Source organism: Bombina bombina, chromosome 2 (genome assembly GCF_027579735.1).
Source record: "Bombina bombina isolate aBomBom1 chromosome 2, aBomBom1.pri, whole genome shotgun sequence".
NCBI classification, from domain to species: Eukaryota; Metazoa; Chordata; class Amphibia; order Anura; family Bombinatoridae; genus Bombina; species Bombina bombina.
In genome coordinates, this window is record NC_069500.1 from 359,117,512 (window position 1) to 359,129,886 (window position 12,375).

General features: G+C 38.8%; 1 protein-coding gene across 5 annotated transcripts in view; it reads right to left on the bottom strand.

The window, feature by feature from the left end:
* CLIP1 (CAP-Gly domain containing linker protein 1) overlaps nt 1-12,375 on the bottom strand; it is an 868,764-nt gene that overhangs the window by 319,030 nt on the left and 537,359 nt on the right. For 3 of the 5 annotated variants that reach the window (XM_053701760.1, XM_053701758.1, XM_053701762.1), the window contains exons 9-10: nt 3,295-3,321; nt 685-1,614 (exon numbers count right to left, since the gene is read on the bottom strand). In XM_053701760.1, the coding sequence (XP_053557735.1) occupies nt 685-1,614; nt 3,295-3,321 (957 nt within the window). The remainder of the gene's footprint in view (nt 1-684; nt 1,615-3,294; nt 3,322-12,375) is intronic. The other 2 variants (XM_053701761.1, XM_053701763.1) reach the window with 1 other exon arrangement.

A 12,375-nucleotide genomic window follows, 5' to 3' on the forward strand; every position in this document is an offset into this window, starting at 1 on the left:
AAAGAAAAAAAATGACATGAAAATGAAAAAATGAACTGTGTTTGTATTTACCTATAGATCATTTAAAAAAAAAAAAAAGAAGAGGTTGTTGAAAATCCTGTTAGAGAATGTAATTTTAAGACTATCGACCCATGACTACTGTGTGTTTAACCCCCACTGCTTGGTTCTTGCAGAGCACTGCTAGTCCAGAGAGAAAAATGCAGCTGATCCAATCTGCAGCACTAGTACATGCTCTGACGGTTTAGAGGTTTTTTGTTTTGTTTTTTACTCTATATTGGCCCTTTAATTAGCTAAATGAAATGTCATTTTAGCCATCTTAATAAAAAGACAAATATATCTTGGAGATCTCAACTTTACTGTAAAATAATCCTATGTCATTTAGTAACTTGGGTGTTTGGTGTGTAGAATTAGTAACTGGCTAGCTTAACATGAAAATTAATGAACTAGCCGTTGTTGCAGAAAAAGAAGAGGATGAGCTGTAGTTGGGGGGGGGGGAGGGGGTGACAATTCTTTATATAATTTTAGATATGCTGTATACTTCATAATTTGCTTTATTTATAATTTAAGTGCAAAATCAATAAATTAAGAAAAAAAAAAGCAAAGAACAAAAAAGAAGCATTAATGGTATGAAAATGAATATAAATAAAGAAAAAGAAAATTAAGAAAATAAGTAATGGTACAAACCTTATTAGTTTCTGAAATGTTTTCTACCTCAAGTCTCCTAATTTGCTCTTCAGCAGCCTCAAGTTTCTCCTTAAATATCAAGATTTCCATTTTACCTTCAGATTCTGCTTTGTGCATTAACTCTTCTGAAGCCTTGATCTTGGCTGTTAACCTATCAATTGTATGGTTTTGCTCTGCACACTGTGCTTGCAGAGTCTCAAGTTCTTTTACCTTTGTTTCTGTGTCATGAAGTTTATTTAATGCATCTTCCATCTCAATAAGGTGCTGTTCTTCTGCCAATTCTAGCTTGGATTTTAGGGCTTCAAGCTCGGATTCACTTTCTTCACTAGACTCTTGGAGCTTAGCCTTTAGGGCTTCTAACTCTTTCTGAGAGTCAGATCTCTCCTTATCTTTATCATATTTAAATTGTTCAATCTCTTTTTGATGCTCCAGTTTTAAGTTTTCTATGTGAGCCTGAAGTTCAATCAGTTCAGAATTTTGTGCACCAGCCCCTTTGGTAAAGGAAACCTTTAGCTCTTCCATTGCTTGCTGTTGTGATCCAATTGCAGCTTCGAGTTTTGACTTCCAGAGTTCTATCACATCTGCATTCTCTGTATTTGCATGGTTGAGTTTTATTTTTAATGTTTCATTCTCTTTGGAAATTTTTCCTATGGAGACTTTTAATGCTTCAACCTCTTTCTCTTGGATGCCTTCTGTGGTTTCAAGTTTTTCTTTCAAAGATTTCAGTTCCTGTTCATGATCTTTGGTCATTGCAGCAATATTTTCTTGCAAAGAACTTATTTCTTGCAACAATGAAAGTGATGCATCTACACTGCCGGTTTGCTTGTCACACTCTAGTAGTCTTTTACGTAGTTCAGCGACTTCTTTTGCTTTCAGAGACAAGTCTTTTTCAAGTTCCATGATGCGAGATTTTTCTGAAACTGTTGCAACCTATGGTCAAAATCAATTTATTGGAGAAAGAGAAAGAAAGTAACAAGCTCATGAGAGTAGGTATATAACTGAATTAAGTAACTTTTGCACTATAATTTAAAACCTGTAAAGATACATTAAAAATCTATATCATTAGCAAAATAAGTCAATGACAATAAAAAATAATTTGTGATAAAATACATTTGCGTTCTTAAAATATCAATACTAAATTTCACAGCCACACAACACACACAAGGTGAAAATAAATTTCTCTTTTTAATAGCAAACACGCTTGACTGAAATAACTGCATCACAATTTACAAATGTAGCCATATTATATTAGTTTCCCACTACTACACTTCAAAGAACCTGTTATACAAAAAACCTAGCATGCATACGTCCTGCATCTTAATTTTTATGGGTACCTGCTAGTCACTGAACAAGACATTTACATCCTGAACATCGATAAGTCTAAGAATCCTAAGCAGCATACATCACTTTCAAACCGTAATGTAGAACCCATAATTTATTTTATAAAACATATTTTATTTTTAGATTTTAAATCTAAACTTTATTCTTCCACAGCACAGTAGAAAGTAGCGCCACTTCTTCATTTTTTTCTTAAAGGACATTTTTGGAAACATAGCCAATATGAAGACACTTGTTTCAGTCTCTGAGAAGCAAGCTTCAAGAATTTCTAGGTCTCTATTGTTTCTAGGCTGCATGGTGACGAAGGCATAGTATCGCTTGTGTCACTAAACAAGATGATCATGTTATACCCCAGGTTACAAATCCTCAGGAGAGTGCTGCTTTGTAAAGAAGGTTGGGCCACTAGGCTCTACTTGCCTGCGTCTTTATGAGTCTCACATTCAAAAGAAAATGCTGAAAATTGGGGGCTATAATTTTAACAGAAAAGCAGATTTACAGATACAATATACATTAAACCAGTGGTTGATACATTGATATCAAATTTAGAAAATAAAAATATTTTAGGAGCCAAGGAAGGTATCTATATATAGATATTTGTAAAATAATATAAAACGTTCATACCCAGGCATTCGTCAAGCTGTGTATTAAACAAAATGAAAACAAAAACAAGTCTGTGTACTACTTAGAGGCCTGAATATGACACATTTTCAAGTTCCTTTAATGAGGTAGAAAAGAAAAACACAGAATACCAACCCCAAATGTTAGAAAGTCACCACAAACCTGAACCCACAGAAACTCTCTCAGGCTGGTTAGTTTCATGCCACAAAAATTTGTAGTAATTTCAGACTGCAAATTTATACACTGACATTCTTGGAATTCAACTGAATTGTAGTTAAATTCAAATATTTTACATCATTTACCAAGTACGATAGTAAAAACACTGAAAATAGTGCAATTTCCAAATAATAAAAAAATTATCATCAAAAAGGCAAAATTTCACCCAGCAGCATACTTTAAACTTCTACTGCAATCACATCAAAGGCCACTCTGGCATTAAAATTCAGAAGAAAGTTTTTTCAAACATGCATTTCATGTTAGGCTATAAATTATTTTTTAGGTAGTGCTCTCTAACTGCAAAAAAGCTATAAACAAATTATCCAAAAAAAAACAAAAAACCATAGCAGCAAGTTCTTTAAGCAAATGGATTAGAGCACATTCCATTATACAGTCAATAGAAAAAGTTCATGAATCTGCTGCAAATACAATACTTACTTTTAATGAAACTAGTTGCTTTTTGGCCTGAAAAAACAAGAAATTTATAAAAAAAAAAAAAAAATTTATACAAATAACACACTTAAAAGGTTCTCTAAAGATCCCATTACCAAAGGTGTTGCCAGATTATGGTAGCATTAATTCCATTATTAATGGAAAGCAACTGTTTTCATATTAAGAACATCTGTTCTCAAATCTAATGTATGTTTTATGGTGATTTAAGTGAAAGAGACTCCATAACGGAAATGCAAAAACCTGTGCTGTAAACAGCCAGGCACTGGCCAGTATAACTCATTCTGCAGAAAACACAAGGCTGGAAAAAATATTTAATATTGCTGTTCTATCTAGTTAAGATATATTTTTTATATTTCTTTCATGGCTTTACTGGGATTGTCTGCTTCTTTCTCTTTTCAGTGCTTCTTTCTCCTTTCAGTAGGTAAATACTTTTGCATAAGGCAGACATGTTCTGAACAGATCATGTGGTGATCCACACTGCAGGCTATATGCTACAACATCTCAAAGGTTCACAAGCTTTCACATGGTAGGAAAAAGCTAAATTAAATGAAAGCATTTTTAGAGGAGTAATACCATTTTAGAGGAGTTTAAAAAACAAACAAAACAGCATAAGTTGGTGAAAGGAAATACCATTGCTACCATTAACACTCAATAGTTGTGAGAAATAATTAGAATCTAAAGCTGCAAACCATACCAAGTCATTTTGTTAACTTTTGTCATGAAAATGTATAACTGAAGAGAATCTCCTTAAATACCACCCTGGCTGAGAGCAACATGGTGTTTTATGGTTTATTTATTTGTCATACGTATTCCAACAAAACAAATATATTATACAGAAAAGCCAATTCCGATCCATGTTACCATGATATCTGTCAGGTATAATATTAGTGATTTTATTTATGTTCATAAAGCTGATAAAGTAACAGACCGAACACTGGTAAATAATCTTCGGGCTATGGCCTCTATGTATGAAGCCGTCCTGCATTCGCCGGCCCAATGCGCTCGCTTAAGCTCACCTACCATCGCTGCCGCGGACCTGAATACGTTCGCCAAAGTTATCAAGAAAGCTGTCAAGAAGCCGCACACCAAGTACGGGGCGATGAGCAGCGGACTGTTGTTAACTAACAGTCATCGATCTCGCTGCTCATCGGCTTCTTCGCAGCTTTCTTGCTAGCCTGTCACTAAGCACCCACACTAAACTATACTGTTTTACCCCCTAAACCGCCGCTCCCAGAGCCCCCTGCAACTAAATAAAGTTATTACCCCCTAAACAGCAGCTCCTGGACCCCGCCGCAACTATAATATATTAACCCCTAAACCGCCGCTCCCGGACCCCGCCGCCACCTTCATTATACCTATTAACCCCTAATCTGCCGCCCCCTATATTAAAGTTATTAACCCCTATCCTGCGGATCCCGGACCCCGCCGCAACTAAATAAATTGTTTAACCCCTAAACCGCCGCACCCGGAGCCCACCGCCACCTACATTACATTTATTAACCCCTATCCTGCCCCCCATTACATCGCCGCCACCTACATTAAACTCATTAACCCCTAAACCGCCGCTCCCGGACGCCGACGCCACCTATATTAAACTTATTTACCCCTAAACCTAAGTCTAACACTAACACACCCCTAACTTTAATATTATTTTAATAAATCTAAATAAAACTTACTATTATTAACTAAATTATTCCTATTTAAAAATAAATACTTACCTGTAAAATAAACATTAAGATAGCTACAATATAATTAATAGTTGTATTGTAGCTATTTTAGGATTTAATTTTATTTTACAGGCAACTTTGTATTTATTTTAACCAGGTACAATAGTTATTAAATAGTTATTAACTATTTAATAACTACCTAGCTAAAATACTTACAAAATTACCTGTAAAATAAATCCTAACCTAAGTTACAATTAAACCTAACACTACACTATCATTAAATAAATTAACTACAATTACCTAAAATTAAATTCAATTAAATAAACTATATTTATAGTATATTTATATAGTATATAGTACCAAAAAAAACCAAACACTAAATTACAGGAAAAAAAAAAAGAATTACAAGAAGTTTAAACTAATTACACCTAATCTAAGCCCCCTAATAAAATAATAAAGCCCCCCAAAATAAAAAAATGCCCTACCCTATTCTAAATTACAAAGTAATCAACTCTTTTACCAGCCCTTAAAAAGGGCTTTTTGCGGGGCATTGCCCCAAAGTAATCAGCGTTTACCTGTAAAAAAAATACAACCCCCCAAAATTAAAACCCACCACCCACATACCCCTACTCTAACCCACCCAAACCCCCATTAAAAAAAACCTAACACTAACCCCCTGAAGATCACCCTACCTTGAGCCGTGTTCACCCAGCCGGGCCGAATTCTTCATCCAAGCGGGGCAGAAGAGGTCCTCCATCCGGTAGAAGTCTTCATCCAAGCGGTGTCTTCTATCTTCAACCGCAGCTCCATCTTGCAGACCTCCGACGCGGAACATCCTGCTGTCCCGACGAATGAAGGTTCCTTTAAGGGACGTCATCCAAGATGGCGTCCCTCGAATTCCGATTGGCTGATGGGATTCTATCAGCCAATCGGAATTAAGGTAGGAAAAATCTGATTGGCTGATTCAATCAGCCAATCCGATTGACCTTGCATTCTATTGGCTGTTCCGATCAGCCAATAGAATGCGAGGTCAATCCGATTGGCTGATTGGATCAGCCAATCGGCTTTTTCCTACCTTAATTCCAATTGGCTGATAGAATCCTATCAGCCAATCGGAATTTGAGGGACGCCATCTTGGATGACGTCCCTTAAAGGAACCTTCATTCGTCGGGTAGTCTTCTTTTTTTATTTTCTGTAATTTAATGGGGGGGGGGTTGGTACTATAGTTTAGTTTATTTAATTGAATTTAATTTTAGGTAATTGTAGTTAATTTATTTAATTAATTTAATGATAGTGTAGTGTTCGGTTTAATTGTAACTTAGGTTAGGATTTATTTTACAGGTAATTTTGTAAGTATTTTAGCTAGGTAGTTATTAAATAGTTAATAACTATTTAATAAGTATTGTACCTGGTTAAAATAAATACAAAGTTGCCTGTAAAATAAAATTAAATCATAAAAACATAATTTATGCTTACCTGATAAATTTATTTCTCTTGTAGTGTATCCAGTCCACGGATCATCCATTACTTATGGGATATTAACTCCTCCCCAACAGGAAGTGCAAGAGGATTCACCCAGCAGAGCTGCTATATAGCTCCTCCCCTAACTGCCATTACCAGTCATTCGACCGAAAACATGCAGAGAAAGGAAAACCATAGGGTGCAGTGGTGACTGTAGTTTAATGGAAAAATTACCTGCCTTAAAGTGACAGGGCGGGCCGTGGACTGGATACACTACAAGAGAAATAAATTTATCAGGTAAGCATAAATTATGTTTTCTCTTGTTAAGTGTATCCAGTCCACGGATCATCCATTACTTATGGGATACCAATACCAAAGCTAAAGTACACGGATGACGGGAGGGACAGGCAGGCTCTTTATACGGAAGGAACCACTGCCTGAAGAACCTTTCTCCCAAAAACAGCCTCCGAAGAAGCAAAAGTGTCAAATTTGTAAAATTTGGAAAAAGTATGAAGAGAAGACCAAGTTGCAGCCTTGCAAATCTGTTCAACAGAAGCCTCATTCTTAAAGGCCCAAGTGGAAGCCACAGCTCTAGTAGAATGTGCTGTAATTCTTTCAGGAGGCTGCTGTCCAGCAGTCTCATAGGCTAACCGTATTATGCTACGAAGCCAAAAGGAGAGAGAGGTAGCCGAAGCTTTTTGACCTCTCCTCTGACCAGAATAAACGACAAACAGGGAAGACGTTTGTCGAAAATCCTTAGTTGTCTGTAGATAAAATTTCAGGGCACGGACTACATCTAGATTGTGTAGCAGACGTTCCTTTTTCGAAGAAGGATTAGGACACAAAGATGGAACCACAATCTCTTGATTGATATTCCTGTTAGTGATCACCTTAGGTAGGAACCCAGGTTTAGTACGCAGAACTACCTTGTCTGAATGAAAAATCAGATAAGGAGAATCACAATGTAAGGCAGATAACTCAGAGACTCTTCGAGCCGAGGAAATCGCCATTAAAAACAGAACTTTCCAAGATAACAACTTGATATCAATGGAATGAAGGGGTTCAAACGGAACCCCCTGTAAAACATTAAGAACTAAGTTCAAACTCCATGGTGGAGCAACAGTTTTAAACACAGGCTTGATCCTAGCTAAAGCCTGACAAAAAGCTTGAACGTCCGGAACTTCTGACAGACGTTTGTGTAAAAGAATGGACAGAGCTGAAATCTGTCCCTTTAAGGAACTAGCGGATAAACCCTTTTCTAAACCTTCTTGTAGAAAAGACAATATCCTCGGAATCCTAACCTTACTCCATGAGTAACTCTTGGATTCGCACCAATATAAGTATTTGCGCCATATCTTATGGTAAATCTTTCTGGTAACAGGCTTCCTAGTCTGTATTTAAGGTATCAATAACTGACTCAGAAAAACCACGTTTTGATAAAATCAAGCGTTCAATTTCCAAGCAGTCAGCTTCAGAGAAATTAGATTTTGATGTTTGAAGGGACCCTGGATCAGAAGGTCCTGTTTCAGAGGTAGCGACCAAGGTGGACAGGATGACATGTCCACTAGATCTGCATACCAAGTCCTGCGTGGCCATGCAGGCGCTATTAGAATCACTGATGCTCTCTCCTGTTTGATTCTGGCAATCAATCGAGGAAGCATCGGGAAGGGTGGAAACACATAAGCCATCCCGAAGATCCAAGGTGCTGTCAAAGCATCTATCAGAACCGCTCCCGGATCCCTGGATCTGGACCCGTAACGAGGAAGCTTGGCGTTCTGTCGAGATGCCATGAGATCTATCTCTGGTTTGCCCCAACGTCGAAGTATTTGGGCAAAGACCTCCGGATGAAGTTCCCACTCCCCCGGATGAAAAGTCTGACGACTTAAGAAATCCGCCTCCCAGTTCTCCACTCCCGGGATGTGGATTGCTGACAGGTGGCAAGAGTGAGACTCTGCCCAGCGAATTATTTTTGATACTTCCATCATTGCTAGGGAGCTTCTTGTCCCTCCCTGATGGTTGATGTAAGCTACAGTCGTGATGTTGTCCGACTGAAACCTGATGAACCCCCGAGTTGTTAACTGGGGCCAAGCCAGAAGGGCATTGAGAACTGCTCTCAATTCCAGAATGTTTATTGGTAGGAGACTCTCCTCCTGATTCCATTGTCCCTGAGCCTTCAGAGAATTCCAGACAGCGCCCCAACCTAGTAGGCTGGCGTCTGTTGTTAGAATTGTCCAGTCCGGCCTGCTGAATGGCATCCCCCTGGACAGATGTGGCCGAGAAAGCCACCATAGAAGAGAATTTCTGGTCTCTTGATCCAGATTCAGAGTAGGGGACAAGTCTGAGTAATCCCCATTCCACTGACTTAGCATGCACAATTGCAGCGGTCTGAGATGTAGGCGTGCAAAGGGTACTATGTCCATTGCTGCTACCATTAAGCCGAACACCTCCATGCATTGAGCTACTGACGGGTGTTGAATGGAATGAAGGACACGGCATGCATTTTGAAGCTTTGTTAACCTGTCTTCTGTCAGGTAAATCTTCATTTCTACAGAATCTATAAGAGTCCCCAAGAAGGGAACTCTTGTGAGTGGAAAGAGAGAACTCTTCTTTTCGTTCACCTTCCATCCATGCGACCTTAGAAATGCCAGTACTAACTCTGTATGAGACTTGGCAGTTTGAAAGCTTGAAGCTTGTATCAGAATGTCGTCTAGGTACGGAGCTACCTCAATTCCTCGCGGTCTTAGTACCGCCAGAAGAGCACCCAGAACCTTTGTGAAGATTCTCGGAGCCGTAGCCAATCCGAATGGAAGAGCTACAAACTGGTAATGCCTGTCTAGAAAGGCAAACCTTAGATACCGGTAAAGATCTTTGTGAATCGGTATGTGAAGGTAAGCATCCTTTAAATCCACTGTGGTCATGTACTGACCCTTTTGGATCATGGGTAAAATTGTCCGAATAGTTTCCATTTTGAACGATGGAACTCTTAGGAATTTGTTTAGGATCTTTAAATCCAAGATTGGCCTGAAAGTTCCCTCTTTTTTGGGAACCACAGATTTGAGTAAAACCCTTGTCCTTGTTCCGACCGCGGAACCGGATGGATCACTCCCATTAATAAAAGATCTTGTACGCAGCGTAGAAACGCCTCTTTCTTTATTTGGTTTGTTGACAACCTTGACAGATGAAATCTCCCTCTTGGGGGAGAGAATTTGAAGTCTAGAAGGTATCCCTGAGATATGATCTCTAACGCCCAGGGATCCTGGACATCTCTTGCCCAAGCCTGGGCGAAGAGAGAAAGTCTGCCCCCCACTAGATCCGTTCCCGGATCGGGGGCCCTCGATTCATGCTGTCTTAGGGGCAGCAGCAGGTTTCCTGGCCTGCTTGCCCTTGTTCCAGGACTGGTTAGGTCTCCAGCCTTGTCTGTAGCGAGCAACAGCTCCTTCCTGTTTTGGTGCAGAGGAAGTTGATGCTGCTCCTGCTTTGAAATTACGAAAGGAACGAAAATTAGACTGTCTAGCCTTAGGTTTGGCTCTGTCTTGAGACAGGGCATGGCCTTTACCTCCTGTAATGTCAGCGATAATTTCTTTCAACCCGGGCCCGAATAAGGTCTGCCCTTTGAAAGGTATATTAAGCAATTTAGATTTAGAAGTAACGTCAGCTGACCAGGATTTTAGCCACAGTGCTCTGCGTGCCTGAATGGCGAATCCGGAATTCTTAGCCGTAAGTTTAGTTAAATGTACTACGGCATCTGAAATAAATGAGTTAGCTAACTTAAGGGCTTTAAGCTTGTGTGTAATCTCATCTAATGGAGCTGATTCAAGTGTCTCTTCCAGAGACTCAAACCAAAATGCTGCTGCAGCCGTGACAGGCGCAATGCATGCAAGAGGTTGCAATATAAAACCTTGTTGAACAAACATTTTCTTAAGGTAACCCTCTAACTTTTTATCCATTGGATCTGAAAAGGCACAGCTATCCTCCACCGGGATAGTGGTACGCTTAGCTAAAGTAGAAACTGCTCCCTCCACCTTAGGGACCGTTTGCCATAAGTCCCGTGTGGTGGCGTCTATTGGAAACATCTTTCTAAATATCGGAGGGGGTGAGAACGGCACACCGGGTCTATCCCACTCCTTAGTAACAATTTCAGTAAGTCTCTTAGGTATAGGAAAAACGTCAGTACTCGCCGGTACCGCAAAATATTTATCCAACCTACACATTTTCTCTGGTATTGCAACTGTGTTACAATCATTCAGAGCCGCTAACACCTCCCCTAGTAATACACGGAGGTTTTCCAGCTTAAATTTAAAATTTGAAATATCTGAATCCAGTTTATTTGGATCAGAACCGTCACCCGCAGAATGAAGCTCTCCGTCCTCATGTTCTGCAAATTGTGACGCAGTGTCTGACATGGCCCTAATATTATCAGCGCACTCTGTTCTCACCCCAGAGTGATCACGCTTACCTCTTAGTTCTGGTAATTTAGCCAAAACTTCAGTCATAACAGTAGCCATATACTGTAATGTGATTTGTAATGGCCGCCCAGATGTACTCGGCGCTACAATATCACGCACCTCCCGAGCGGGAGATGCAGGTACTGACACGTGAGGCGAGTTAGTCGGCATAACTCTCCCCTCGTTGTTTGGTGAAATGTGTTCAATTTGTACAGATTGACTTTTATTAAAGTAGCATCAATGCAGTTAGTACATAAATTTCTATTGGGCTCCACTTTGGCTTTAGCACATATAGCACAGATATCTTCCTCTGAATCAGACATGTTTAACACACTAGCAAATAAACTAGCAACTTGGAAATACTTTTCAAGTAATTTACTATAATATGAAAACGTACTGTGCCTATAAGAAGCACAGAAAAAGTTATGACAGTTGAAAATTAATAAACTGAAAAGTTATAGCATCAAATCTTTGTAAAAAACACAATTTTAGCAAAGGATTGCTCCCATTAGCAAAGGATAACTAACCCTGATAGCTAACAGTGAGAGAGATCAGTAAACTGTCATAAATTAAATAAAACGACTGCCAAGTGGAAAAAAATAGTGCCCAAAACATTTTTTCACCCAGTACCTCAGAAAATTAAACGATTTTACATGCCAGCAAAAAACGTTTAACATTAATAAATTGAGTGTTATTAAAAAGCCTGTTGCTAGTCCCTGCAAATTAGGCTAAAGTTTTATGCATACAGTTTAATTCCAGTGAAGTGCCATTCCCCAGAATACTGAAGTGTAAAATATACATACATGACAGCCTGATACCAGTTGCTGCTACTGCATTTAAGGCTGAGTTTACATTATATCGGTATGGCAGAATTTTCTCATCAATTCCATTGTCAGAAAATAATAAGCTGCTACATACCTCTTTGCAGATTAATCTGCCCGCTGTCCCCTGATCTGAAGTTTACCTCTCCTCAGATGGCCGAGAAACAGCAATATGATCTTAACTACTCCGGCTAAAATCATAGAAAAACTCAGGTAGATTCTTCTTCAAATTCTACCAGAGAAGGAATAACACACTCCGGTGCTATTATAAAATAACAAACTTTTGATTGAAGGTATGAAACTAAGTATAATCACCACAGTCCTCTCACACATCCTATCTATTCGTTGGGTGCAAGAGAATGACTGGTAATGGCAGTTAGGGGAGGAGCTATATAGCAGCTCTGCTGGGTGAATCCTCTTGCACTTCCTGTTGGGGAGGAGTTAATATCCCATAAGTAATGGATGATCCGTGGACTGGATACACTTAACAAGAGAAATAGCTACAATATAACTATTAGTTATATTGTAGCTATCTTAGGGTTTATTTTATAGGTAAGTATTTATTTTTAAATAGGAATAATTTAGTTAATATTTTTATTTAGATTTATTTAAATAATATTTAAGTTAGGGGGGTGTTAGGGTTAGACTTAGGTTTAGGGGTTAATAAGTTTA